This window comes from Eretmochelys imbricata, chromosome 2 (assembly GCF_965152235.1).
Source record: "Eretmochelys imbricata isolate rEreImb1 chromosome 2, rEreImb1.hap1, whole genome shotgun sequence".
NCBI classification, from domain to species: Eukaryota; Metazoa; Chordata; order Testudines; family Cheloniidae; genus Eretmochelys; species Eretmochelys imbricata.
The window spans coordinates 194,157,071-194,170,258 of record NC_135573.1 but is presented as its reverse complement, the minus strand read 5'-3'; the positions used below and the strand labels follow the sequence as shown (position 1 = coordinate 194,170,258).

The 13,188-nt window shown below is 46.3% G+C and overlaps 1 protein-coding gene across 1 annotated transcript in view; it reads right to left on the bottom strand.

Annotated features, from left to right (window-relative positions):
- Positions 1-1,163: 1,163 nt before the first annotated feature.
- TRIM71 (tripartite motif containing 71) overlaps positions 1,164-13,188 on the bottom strand; it is a 96,637-nt gene continuing 84,612 nt past the window's right edge. Inside the window, exons 3-4 of the mRNA XM_077809300.1 lie at positions 5,294-5,428; positions 1,164-2,615 (exon numbers count right to left, since the gene is read on the bottom strand). Of these exons, the coding sequence (XP_077665426.1) occupies positions 1,164-2,615; positions 5,294-5,428 (1,587 nt within the window). The remainder of the gene's footprint in view (positions 2,616-5,293; positions 5,429-13,188) is intronic.

The following is a 13,188-nucleotide window of genomic DNA, read 5'->3' as shown; positions in this document are numbered from 1 at the left end:
GAGGGAAAAAGAAAACAAAAAGTTCAGCTGATGTCACTGACTGGTTTTGTGATCTGATTTTTTAAAAAATGTGGACTTCTCTGAAATGCACCCTGAATTTCCAAAGTTGTGCTTTATGTTTATTTTTGGGAAAATTTACTTTGTCCTGACAAACCTATTAATCTTTACTCCTCTAACTAAAGCCTTTATGGGAACAACAAAACGAAACAAAAAAAACCCCACAGACATTTCTCATGAAACAAATTTTAACTCCAGGGTTCAATCTTCCGTGTTTTGATGCAACAGGCATCGATACACATAACAGTGACATACATATGATGGAAGGAAGAATGGAACCTTGTTTTTAAAATGTGGCTAATAATCAGACAAAGGGCTATAAAGAAATTATAGAACAGAGAACACATTACAGAAAGTCCTGCTTTTTTCATTAAACTTTTTATGACAACTACATGAAGTCACCAAAAATGATTTTTTTCCCCAAGAAATTTGTGCATTTTCACAGGGGCTTCACTTTGTGCTGTAGGATTACTGCACTTTTCAAAAACACATATGCAAAAAAGCAAACTTGCTTTTCCTGACTAGCGAACCTCACCCACTTCCACAAAAAGATCAAAGTCTTCTGGGAACAAGACACTATGTTGAACAATAAATCAAACACACTGAGGTATAAAATGGAGAACAGGAAAAAGTTCTCTGCTGCAGCAGCATTTAAAAAAAAACAAAAACAAAACAAAAAACCCCCCACAACCCCCCCCCACAAAACCACAGTATGATCAAGAACATAAATCCTCTACAAATATCTAATGCTACTGATCCCCCCCCCCCATTAAAAAAAATTAGAGTGCGCCTTTTTGGCTTAGTCTACAGAATTCATCATGCACCCACCTCATGTGTTCAGCAACACATGTTGGTGCATGATGCCCCATGTGGGGAAGAGGTAAAACTTACTGCGGGGGGGTGGGGGTGGGGGAGAAGAGAGGAGAACAAAAGATAATGAGGTAGATAGAATTTATAACTTCACAGGATCACTCCCTGCAGAAAGGATAAGTACATTCATCTGTAAAAAATTAAAGATGAGGTAGGTTTGAATTAACGTTGTATTTTTTCGTTCTCTTAAAAAGAATTTCCCTGAGACAGTTTCTTCCTAATTCAGATAGCACAGATTAGAAGATGAGAATTCGATTGTTTCCGAAGTCAACCACAACAATCATGCCATCAGGGGTGACAGCTATACCTGAAGGTCGGTCCATCTGACCAAAGCCACTTCCCTGAGTGCCAAATTTGCATAAAAAACTACCATTTGACTCAAATATCTGCACTCGGTGGTTCCTGGAATCAGCCACAATGATGCGCCCCTCTTGATCCACAGCCACGCCTTGTGGGCGCAGGAACTGGCCATTGCTGGTGCCTTCTGACCCAAGGAAGCGTGCCGACTGGCAATCTGGATGGATGACCAGGAGGCGATGGTTGTTGAAATCGGTCACTACCAGATGGCCTTCATGATTGAAAGTCACACCCCTTGGAGAATCAAAGTGCTTCCAGAGTGCCCCTTCGAAGCCATATTTATTCAGAAACACACCATCAGGTCCAAACAGTTGAATCCGATGGTTCCTCGTGTCAGAGACCAGGATTTTGCCCTCGGTGTTGACTGCCACGTCCCACGGGTAATTGAATTGCCCATTCTTGGTTCCCTTTTCCCCGAATTTCAGAATGAACTGCCCATCAAATGTAAAGATCTGGATGCGATGATTATCCTTGTCAGCCACAACAATCCTACGCGAGCTATCACAGGCAACACCAGCAGGGCGATCGAACTGACCAGGCCTGGAACCCAAGGTGCCAAATTTGTGGTGAAACGTGCCACAGGGCTTAAACACCTGAATGCGGTTATTACTGCGATCAGCAACCATGATGTACCCTTCTTTGTCTACACAAACTCCCCAGGGGCGACATAGCTTGCCATCGTTGTCTCCCTCGCTGCCAAATGAAAGCCCTGGTAGTCCAATGCCAATGTAACTGCGCCCAGATTTTACCATGACTTTGAACGGACTGTTCTCTATGTGCTGGTTGCACATCATGACAGAGACTAGATGCTCTCCCTCAAGCTGTGGTCTGTAACTGACCAGGTAGGTTCCATTCTGCTGATCATTGACATCTGCACCGAACAAGTTTCCATCAGGGCCCATCACCACTGCAGAGATCATATCGCCCCCTGAAAGGCGTGGTTCACCATCATGGTCGTAGCCTATCACTGTGAAGGAGGCCGCTTTGCCCTGTAGTGCACGTTTGAGACCTTCCCCAGTGGCTTTGGTCAGAGGAGCAAAAGCCCCACTGCTGACAAACCCCATTGATTTAATGGCCATATACAGAGCCTGGTCAGGAGGAGTGAACATGACTCTGTCATCCTCCTGTGGCTGTAGAAGGCCTCTCACGTTCTTCAGCTCCTGCACTTGAGCCAGCATGCGATCCCGAGCCAGGAGAATATCCATGCTACGACCCTCCTCTAGGACCTGCTGAACTGCACTAATAGTGTTGTCCAGTTTATTTAGATTCTGACGCAACTTTTCAACTTGCAGGTAAAGGGACTTGGCTTTGACTTGACGAATCTTTTCCACCTTAAAAACAAGCAAAACAAACCCATTACATTTATATTAAAAGACAGCTAATAGTTCAGAAATATTTTTCTAGTGTTGCTTTCCTACCAGTAGTGCAAGTAGGGTAGCCCTCTCCAGTACGCAGTATCGGCAAGAGATTTTTAGGGGGTACCCGAAAGACTTGGGGCTGCGGTCTGCTCCTTAAAGGAGCAGAACATGGCTAGGGAGGGCATTCATTCTTTATATGGTTTTAACAGCACAATGCATATGCTAACAAACTTAAACAAAGCCTATGCATATGCTAACAAACTTAAACAAAGGCTTTGTTTAAGTTTGTTAGCATATGCATTGTGCTGTTAAGTTGGTCAAGCCCTTAAGAAGGGAGCGCTGGGGGGAAGGAAGGTGTTTAAACAGTGTTTTTGATTCTGTTTCTCCCCATTGGTCTGAATTATCCATGACATTCATACTCCATCACATCAAGTCCAAACCATTAGAAGAATGCCTCTGCTTGCACTGACCAGAGGATGTTTGGATTCTGATGTCAGCCCAGTTCTGCAGCCTGACAGGTATCAGGTGTTGTCCCTAGTGTATATAGAATTCTTCTTTGCAGCCAAACTAGTCTGACAGACTCCTGAAACTCTTACTATTTGCACGTCCATAGACCACTTTTGTGGTAAGAGGTTCAGGAGTCTGTTCTATTCCTATAAAGGAAGTTGAATCTCCCACTAAAATGCAATGTTTGGGTACAATACCATGACACAGTTTAGTTTATCTGTCCAGAGACAGTTCTGATGCATGTTCTGCCAGGCTGATTTTGATTGCCCCTCCTGTGTCATGCTGAAGAAAATAATACATGGCACACACAATTCTATGCCTCTTTTCCATCAAACCCAGATCGTGCAGCATCTTTGCTTTCCTAGTGCCGGGGGAGAGCAATACTTAGATAAAGGCAAGCTGGCAGAAGCTTAGTTTGGACATAAGGGAAGAACTGATAGTGTGTTAAGGGAAAGTGGGGTGATTGTCTTTCCTATCCTTCTTTCATTTAAGAAGTTTTCAATTTGGGGTGCTGCTGGATCCTCAATGACACCTGGAAGTACAGGTGGCACCAGGGGCCCAAAGCATCGTTTTACAACTGCATCTGTTAAACAGATGCAGTTGTAAAATTTTAGACAGGTAAGGGGGGTATTGGAGGGGACAGGAAGAGCGTGGGGGCCCCGGGCTGGGAGGAGTCACGTGGAGGGTCACGTGGGGAGGTCACGTACCCTTCCTTGTGTCCCTCCCATGAGTGCAAGAAATGATTTTTACTTGCACCACTGTTTCCTACATAAAATTGGAGCGTAGTTGCCACAGGGATGTTAAGAGATCATGAACGGAAGGGGAAGTGGTCTGCAGGACAAACGCTCTGTGAAGATGTGGTCCATGTGAGGAAAATAATTAGGGGAAATGTGGATGCACATTGCAAACTGAACCTGCTGAGAATCACTGGCCCCTCCTCTGACAAATATAGCCTTAATTAAAAGCAACAAACACTTCTGCCATGATGTTTTGCTGCATTAGTTTGCTACTTAAAAGAAAGGTCATTATTAACAACTAAAAATAGTCTTCTTTCTTTGCAATTGTCCCATCTTCCAGTCACAGGGAGCACTAAGTGTCTGGCATAATAGGATTTATAGGCAGAGTGACAATTTTTTTTCAGTTTATATATATGTTTTTCTTCAGTACTTTAGAAATCCATTCAAGATGTTAATGGCAAGAGACACATGCCTTGTAAAGTTAATGAAATGTGTAATCACTTCATTGTTGCAGAGTTTACTCCACCATCAGTAATGCAGCCAAGCAAACATTCAGAAATTTCAGCCAGTGTGTCCATACGGTCAATGTACATAGCGTTTGAAGACTGCAGTTATATGTTTAACAGATGAAGGAAGAAGTTCTGCAATGGTGAAGTGTGGACATGTGTTATTACACTTACAAGACATGCAATTGTACATTGTTAAGTGCGTCACACACAAGAGGACACTAATAGTTCCGGGCCAGACCATGCAGCGGCGAGAAGGAACTGGAAATGCGGTTGGTCTGCCCCACCTTTGGATGAAACCATGAGGCAAGACAAGGCATCAGCACGGACCAACGGACCCTACTAATTTCAAAATCTCCAGCTGCAGATGCACTGTGCACATGCGTTAATCCTCCATGGAATAGAATAGGGACCATCACTCGAAGAAGTAGTCAGAATTCGTCTGTTTAATAACTGAACAAGCCCTGTTCCCTGTGCTGCTGCAGGGCCATGCAGAAATCAGACAGAAACCAAATTTCACAATTTCTCTGCGAACCAGAAATCCTGTATTTTGGCCAGCTCTATTTGCAGATCCAGCAAGAATCAGGGCTACTGCATTTCCTATCCATTCCTCTGTGACCGTACATTTTTGTTCTTAAAAGTACACATTTCGAATCCCATGGATATATATTTATTATGAGCCACATTCTACCATTCTCATTCAGGTTGAAAATACCTTAATCCTCAAATTGATTTTAAAATAGGACTACCTGTATTGTAAATACCACTCAAAATACAACTCAACACAAGGGTATCATAATATGGCCCTATTCTAATTTAAAGACAGATCAGATTTCCATCTTAAAAGGTTAATTGTTAGTAACTAGAACAGCTAACTATACCTATATAAAAAGCTTTTTACCTTCCACAGCAGCTCACACTCCCGTTCTTCCAGGGCCTTCTTATGTCGAGATGTCATAGCTTTGACTTCAGACTGCACCACCTTTGCTTTCATCTCAACCTGCTCCGCCACAGCTTGCGCCTGTTCAATACTCAGCTGGAGAATAAACAGGACACGCATATTGCTTAGTCAAACCAATTAAAGTTGCATTAGGTGATGGCTCTTACATTTAACCCAATGCCTCCAGCACTAGAACAGAAATAGGTCAACTGTGCTCTCATAATGCTATTGTAGGACAAAGTTCAAGGCAGCTGTTTTCATGTAGTTTTCCCGAGTGCATGTCAGTTTCACATATTAGATGCTGGAATTTATACAAAATTCACTACATAGGACCAAATTCTTCGCCAGCATAGCCTGTGAAACCCCACTGATACCACTGCAGTTGCACAGGATTCAAGTTAATGTACAATTTGGTCCAGCATGCACATGTTGATTAAGTCCAATATCAAACCTACATCCTTTAGACATGTGTGTTGAGAATCCAAAATGACTTTCTGATCCCCAAGTATTTTAGACTAACAATGCATTTGCTACAGGATACAAATCTAGTCTTCTAGTAAGACTTCTGTTTTCCACTAATGCAGAGGTCTCCAAAGTTGGAGCATGCCCCCACAGAAGGGCAATAAGGAACATCTGGGGGGGAGTGAATGCAGTGGGCCAGGCCCAGTCTCCACAAGTGTGGGGAGGGAATGCTACCCAGCCCCTCCCCACCCCCAGCTGTCCCTGGCTCCCGGCCCCACCCCCAGCCTCAGCTCCTATTCCTGGCCCAGAGCAGAGGCTGGGAGCGGAGCCGCACTTTGCCGCAGGCCAGCCACTGGCCCCCACCGCAGCCCAGCTGTGGCTTTGCTCCCAACCCCAACCTCAGCCCCTGGCCCCAGACCCACCCCCAGCTATGGCCCCAGCCTCAGCCCCCTTACACTTGTCTGTGTTTCTTCCCCCTGCCCCCCCACTCCCAAGCCACAACCCTGCTCCCAGTCCTGGGCTGGGTGGGGGCTTGGACAGGGATAAGGGGAGCTGTGACCCTCAGAAGTTGGGAACTACTGTACTAATGTATGCCATTTCTATGCAAGTCAATTGTATGTAGACAGCAATACTTTTTATATATGACTTAGTAAAATAAATCAACTTGGAGAAAGGAGTGGCTGCACATGAAAATAAAATTAAGTCTATTGACACTTTAAAACTGAAGAGACATGAGCAAGTGTTTGATAGAGACTGAAACTTCAAGTCCTCTAGACACAAGTGTAGTCAACTTTCCTGTTTTATATTTAATAAAGTGAAACTATCAGCATTTTCAGAAGATGGAAGTTGCAATACACTAGGGTTGTACGGCTAGGACCTCATGTTTTGACAGCTGAGGCTAATAATCCTCAGAAATGCAATCTTGAGAAACAGAATAGAGAAAAAGTGTTGTAAGTAGCTGTCTATCTAGTAGGGGCTTCAAACTAAGTAGAGTGTCTTGTGGTAATGGTCATTGGATGGGCTGGTAGGGAAGTTGTTAATAGAATCTTATGACATCTGGATCAAATCTGACTTGGGTTAGGAACTTTTAAGAACATCACTTTCGATAAAAGACTGTCATGCTAGAACTCTATAATCTGATTATAAATGTGGGTAAGGAACATCTACATTTAAGACAAGGGGAGCAATATTCCTGACTGGTAGAAGATCTCCCTGATAAGAGCAGAGAGGAAGTTACTTTTAAAAGGAAACTGCAAAAAAATGGGATATTAAAGTTCCAGGCACCTAAATTTGGCCTCTCAAAGCCTGGATAACTTAGACCAGGGGTCGGCAACCTATGGCACACGTGCCAAAGACGGCACGCAAACTGATTTTTAATGGCATGCTGCTGCGTGCCGGGTCCCAGCTGCTGGCCCTGCTCAGCCCGCTGCCGAACCCAGGCCGGGACCCCGGCAGGCAGCAGTGTGCCATTAAAAATCCTGCCCGCCCCGGCCCGCTCTTCTCCGCCCCCCACAGGGGCAGGGTGAAGAAGCTTGGTCCTGCAGGCTGCTGTTGCAGAGCAGGCAAGCTCCCCCGACCTCTTCCCCCAGCATGCTGGGTACCTGCCCCTCCTCCTCTCCCTCCCTGCTGCGGATCAGCTGATGGCCCTTGCGGGGGAGGGGGAAAAGCAGAGCCACAATATGCTCACTGCTCTGGGGAGGAGGCGGAGAAGAGGTGGGGACGGGGCGGGAATCAGGGCATATTTCTTCCAGCAGCTCGCAGAAGCTACTAGATCGCACGCCTTGGTCTCATAGGTGACTTTAATTTTCCTGATATCTGCTGGGAGAGCAATACAGCGGTGCATAGACAATCCAGGAAGTTTTTGGAAAGCGTAGGGGACAATTTCCTGGTGCAAGTGCTAGAGGAGCCAACTAGGGGGGGAGCTTTTCTTGACCCGCTGCTCACAAACCGGGAAGAATTAGTGGGGGAAGCAAAAGTGGATGGGAATCTGGGAGGCAGTGACCATGAGTTGGTTGAGTTCAGGATCCTGACACAGGGAAGAAAGGTAAGCAGCAGGATACGGACCCTGGACTTCAGGAAAGCAGACTTCGACTCCCTCAGGGAACGGATGGGTAGGATCCCCTGGGGGGACTAACATGAAGGGGAAAGGAGTCCAGGAGAGCTGGCTGTATTTCAAGGAATCCCTGTTGAGGTTAGAGGGACAAACCATCCCGATGTGTCGAAAGAATAGTAAATATGGCAGGCGACCAGCTTGGCTTAACGGTGAAATCCTAGCGGATCTTAAACATAAAAAAGAAGCTTACAAGAAGTGGAAGGTTGGACATATGACCAGGGAAGAGTATAAAAATATTGCTCGGGCATGTAGGAATGAAATCAGGAGGGCCAAATCACACCTGGAGCTGCAGCTAGCGAGAGATTTCAAGAGTAACAAGAAGGGTTTCTTCAGGTATGTTGGCAACAAGAAGAAAGCCAAGGAAAGTGTGGGCCCCTTAATGAATGAGGGAGGCAACCTAGTGGCAGAGGATGTGGAAAAAGCTAATGTACTCAATGCTTTTTTTGCCTCTGTCTTCACGAACAAGGTCAGCTCCCAGACTGCTGCGCTGGGCATCACAACATGGGGAATAGATGGCCAGCCCTCTGTGGAGAAAGAGGTGGTTAGGGACTATTTAGAAAAGCTGGACGTGCACAAGTCCATGGGGCCGGATGAGTTGCATCCGAGAGTGCTAAAGGAATTGGCGGCTGTGATTGCAGAGCCATTGGCCATTATCTTTCAAAACTCGTGGCGAACGGGGGAAGTCTCGGATGACTGGAAAAAGGCTAATGTAGTGCCAATCTTTAAAAAAGGGAAAAAGGAGGATCCTGGGAACTACAGGCCAGTCAGCCTCACTTCAGTCCCCGGAAAAATCATGGAGCAGGTCCTCAAAGAATCAATCCTGAAGCACTTACATGAGAGGAAAGTGCTCAGGAACAGTCAGCATGGATTCACCAAGGGAAGGTCATGCCTGACTAATCTAATAGCCTTCTATGATGAGATTACTGGTTCTGTGGAGGAAGGGAAAGCAGTGGATGTATTGCTTCTTGACTTTAGCAAAGCTTTTGACACCGTCTCCCACAGTATTCTTGTCAGCAAGTTAAAGAAGTATGGGCTGGATGAATGCACTATAAGGTGGGTAGAAAGTTGGCTAAATTGTCGGGCTCAACGGGTAGTGATCAATGGCTCCATGTCTAGTTGGCAGCCGGTGTCAAGTGGAGTGCCCCAGGGGTCGGTCCTGGGGCCGGTTTTGTTCAATATCTTCATAAATGATCTGGAGGATGGTGTGGATTGCACTCTCAGCAAATTTGTGGATGATACTAAACTGGGAGGAGTGGTAGATACACTGGAGGGCAGGGATAGGATACAGAGGGACCTAGACAAATTGGAGGATTGGGCCAAAAGAAATCTGATGAGGTTCAATAAGGATAAGTGCAGGGTCCTGCACTTAGGACAGAAGAACCCAATGCACCGCTACAGACTAGGGACCGAATGGCTAGGCAGCAGTTCTGCGGAAAAGGACCTAGGGGTGACAGTGGACGAGAAGCTGGATATGAGTCAGCAGTGTGCCCTTGTTGCCAAGAAGGCCAATGGCATTTTAGGATGTATAAGTAGGGGCATAGCGAGCAGATCGAGGGATGTGATCGTCCCCCTCTATTTGACATTGGTGAGACCTCATCTGGAGTACTGTGTCCAGTTTTGGGCCCCACACTACAAGAAGGATGTGGATAAACTGGAGAGAGTCCAGCGAAGGGCAACAAAAATGATTAGGGGTCTGGAACACATGACTTATGAGGAGAGGCTGAGGGAACTGGGATTGTTTAGTCTGCAGAAGAGAAGAATGAGGGGGGATTTGATAGCTGCTTTCAACTACCCGAGAGGTGGTTCCAGAGAGGATGGTTCTAGACTATTCTCAGTGGTAGAAGGGGACAGGACAAGGAGTAATGGTCTCAAGTTGCAGTGCGGGAGGTTTAGGTTGGATATTAGGAAAAACTTTTTCACTAGAAGGGTGGTGAAACACTGGAATACGTTACCTAGGGAGGTGGTAGAATCTCCTTCCTTAGAAGTTTTTAAGGTCAGGCTTGACAAAGCCCTGGCTGGGATGATTTAATTGGGGGATTGGTCCTGCTTTCAGCAGGGGGTTGGACTAGATGACCTCCTGAGGTCCCTTCCGACCCTGATATTCTATGATTCTATTCTATGATATCCCTTCCAGCCCCCTGCCGTGAGCCGCTCTGGGTAGGGGGCTGGGAGCACCCCCATGACCCTAGCCCACACACCACAGCCCTCTGCCCTGACCCCTACACCCCCCACACACCCCAGCTTCCTGCCCTGACCCTTACACACCCCCCACACCCTCCCAGCCCTCTGCCCTGACCCCTGCACCCCCCCCACCCCAGCCCTGACTCCAGCACCCCCCACACTCCATGCCCTGACTCCAGCACCCTCCTCACATACCCCCAGCCCCCTGCCCTAACTCCTGCACCCCTCACACATACCCAGCCCCCCCCACCCCATGCCCTGACTCTTGCACCCCCCACCCATACCCAGCCCATGCCCTGACTCTTGCACCCCCCACATTCCCACCCCTACCCTGAGCACCAAACAGGAGCTCCTGCACCCCTTGCACCAAATGGAAGCTGCCCAGGTAAGCACTCCACACCCAAACCTCCTGCCCCAACTCTGAGCCCCCTCCTTCATTCTAGCTCCTGGCCAGACCCTACACCCCAGCCCCCAGCCTGCTCCTTCACCCCCAGCCCTGTGCTCAGTGCTCTCCCACCCTCAGCTCAGTGCAGAGAGGAAGAGAATGGGCTAGAACCAGGGAGAAGGTAGGTACCCACTCTATGTGGGCAGGGCTGGGATTCCAGACTGGCAGCGGGCTGAGCAGGGCCGACAGCCTGGCTGGCAGGAGATGGCGGACGGAACCCCAGACCGGCAGCGGGCGGAGTAGCAACAGGCTGAGCCCACTGCCTGTCTGGGGTCCCGACTGCTGGCCCCGCTCAGCCTGCTGCCGGTCTGGGGTTCTGGCTGCCAGTCCCTTGCCAGCCGGGGTCCTGACCGCAGGCCCTGCTCAGCCCGCTGCCAGCCTAGGTGAACAGAACCCCAGGCTGGCAGCGGGCCGGCGGTGTAAGATCAGCTTTTTAATTTTAAGGTTTTGAAAGCCTTGTTTACTTTACATACGACAATAGTTTAGTTATATAATATATAGACCTACGGAGAGAGACCTTCTAAAAAATGTTAAAATGTATTACTGGCACGCAAAACCTTACATTAAAGTGAATAAATGAAGGCTTGGCATGCCACTTCTGAAAGGTTGCTGACACCTGACTTAGACCAAATTAACAAATAGCCTGTGTTGTAGGAAGAGTAGAGATTCTGTGGCTCAGTAGATGAGGTCAAGGAACTGCAGCCTCAGCGAGAATGGAGTGATGAGAAGGATTCTGAGAAAGATGCATGGAGATGGCAGTAACCCATTTTCATTCCTGTAATCACAGTCTGCTGGTCTGTGAGGTCTCCCCCAGAAGCAAGACAGAGCTCCCCTTTAATGAAAGGGCTGGAATATGTGGGTTAGATGAGAAGCAAGTTCTATTTCCTCTTAGGAGTCTGCTTTAGACAGCCTTCCAAATGGCCTCTGAGAACTAAGAACCGGCTCAGTTGTAAGCTGCGTTGGCCAACTGAATACAGTTTAGAAGATGATGATTCCAGTTTTACATTTAAACAAACAACAAAACTAAAGAGGATCTGAAAGCAGGTGCTCAGCAGAAGGCGTCCATAACTCTCATGTGAAGCTATGGAGGCAGACCCAGATTAATTCAGTCCTAGTCTGATGTGTTCAAAATGAATTGCTCATCTTCTACCTCACCTGCGATTGGCCAAGTAATCTAAATATTTATCAGCTTCCTCTGCTACAGTGAAAAGGTGAGTGTTTCTTAAATTGATCTGGAGCTCCACCAGCTACAGCAAGAGGTAATCTCATTTTAAAACCTGTCACTTTAATACTGCTAGGAGCCTTGTGGGTTTTTTTTTTTTTTATGGTGTATCATTAAGATAAATTTGGCTTTTTGTATTTTCCTCTAATAGGTTACCTTTCCTCAAGATGGTCAAAGAACAAATCCAAGACAAAATGAATCCTCCACATAAACAAGGCTGATTTTGTGGTCTAATTATCCAGTTCAAGTAGAAATCTTTTTAACTCTATCTGAATCAAACTCTCCTAGCTCTCCATAGACAAAATTCTGCTACCCAGTGTGTTGACACTTCCATCTTCTCTAGAAATCACAGTTCAGGCAGCCTCAAAGATCCATTTTTAAATCTGTCTTCTTTTCAGGGTTCAGTTTCTTTCTCAGCTTGGTTTTCAGTAAGTACCTCAGGAATACTCTACTGTTGAGGCCAACACATCTCCTCCTACAGAGAGTCCCAAAATGAAGTTTTATTGAATTGTATTGATCATTTCTAGTTATTTTGGAGTGATCTACCTAGATGATGAAAATGTAGTGCTCAAAGACAAAGACTGCTCTTTCAGGATTTGACATGCCTCAGTTTCTGTTGTCTTTTTATTCCTGTTTTCATAGCCCAAACCTTAAAATACACCACATACAAATAAAACGTGTGCGTGTGTAAAAAGCAGTCACTACAAAACCCCAGCTGACTGTGGAAGGGAGAATAGTCTCAATGAAGGATGGCTGTAGCACTGAAACACTGCCAATCACTGAGCTATTCCTGCCAGCAACCTTTCAACCCTGCCAGCTCTCTGCCACAAACCTACTTGTACAGTAGCAACTGTGCAAAGCGTACAGAACTCTAATATTAGAGGAAATGTCGGGCATACTGTATTGTTCATACTTTCAGATTTCAAAGCGCGTATTATTACATATACTGCAATAGCTTCTGTTGGGATAGTCTTTATTCTCCATGTACCTGGGAGCTTTTAAGAGGATATATAATTTTTCAGTTTATTATTAATAGGAATAATTACTTAGTACTTACACAGACAACATTTTACATTTTCAAAGCACTTGAGCTATACAAACACCCCGGCATATACAAACATAGTGAGAGGCAAGGTCTGGGCTAAGGAGCCCACTGGGTAATACTGGAATCAAACATTCCATTCCAAGGTGAGACAACGTATCCAGACCTGCTCAACCAGTTCCTACACTCCGTAGCCAGAGTGGAGCTCAGTGGTGCTGCCACAAAAAGGGGGAACAGCAAACTGGTATCAGAGGCATTCAAGGACACTTCAGGCTCTATCAGAGAAGTGCATCTTCTGCCTAGACTACATACACTGAGGAAGTGCATTCTGCAATTTAATATGAGACAGTCTACCACTGTGACACTCCAGAGGCCATAGGACTAGGACTTC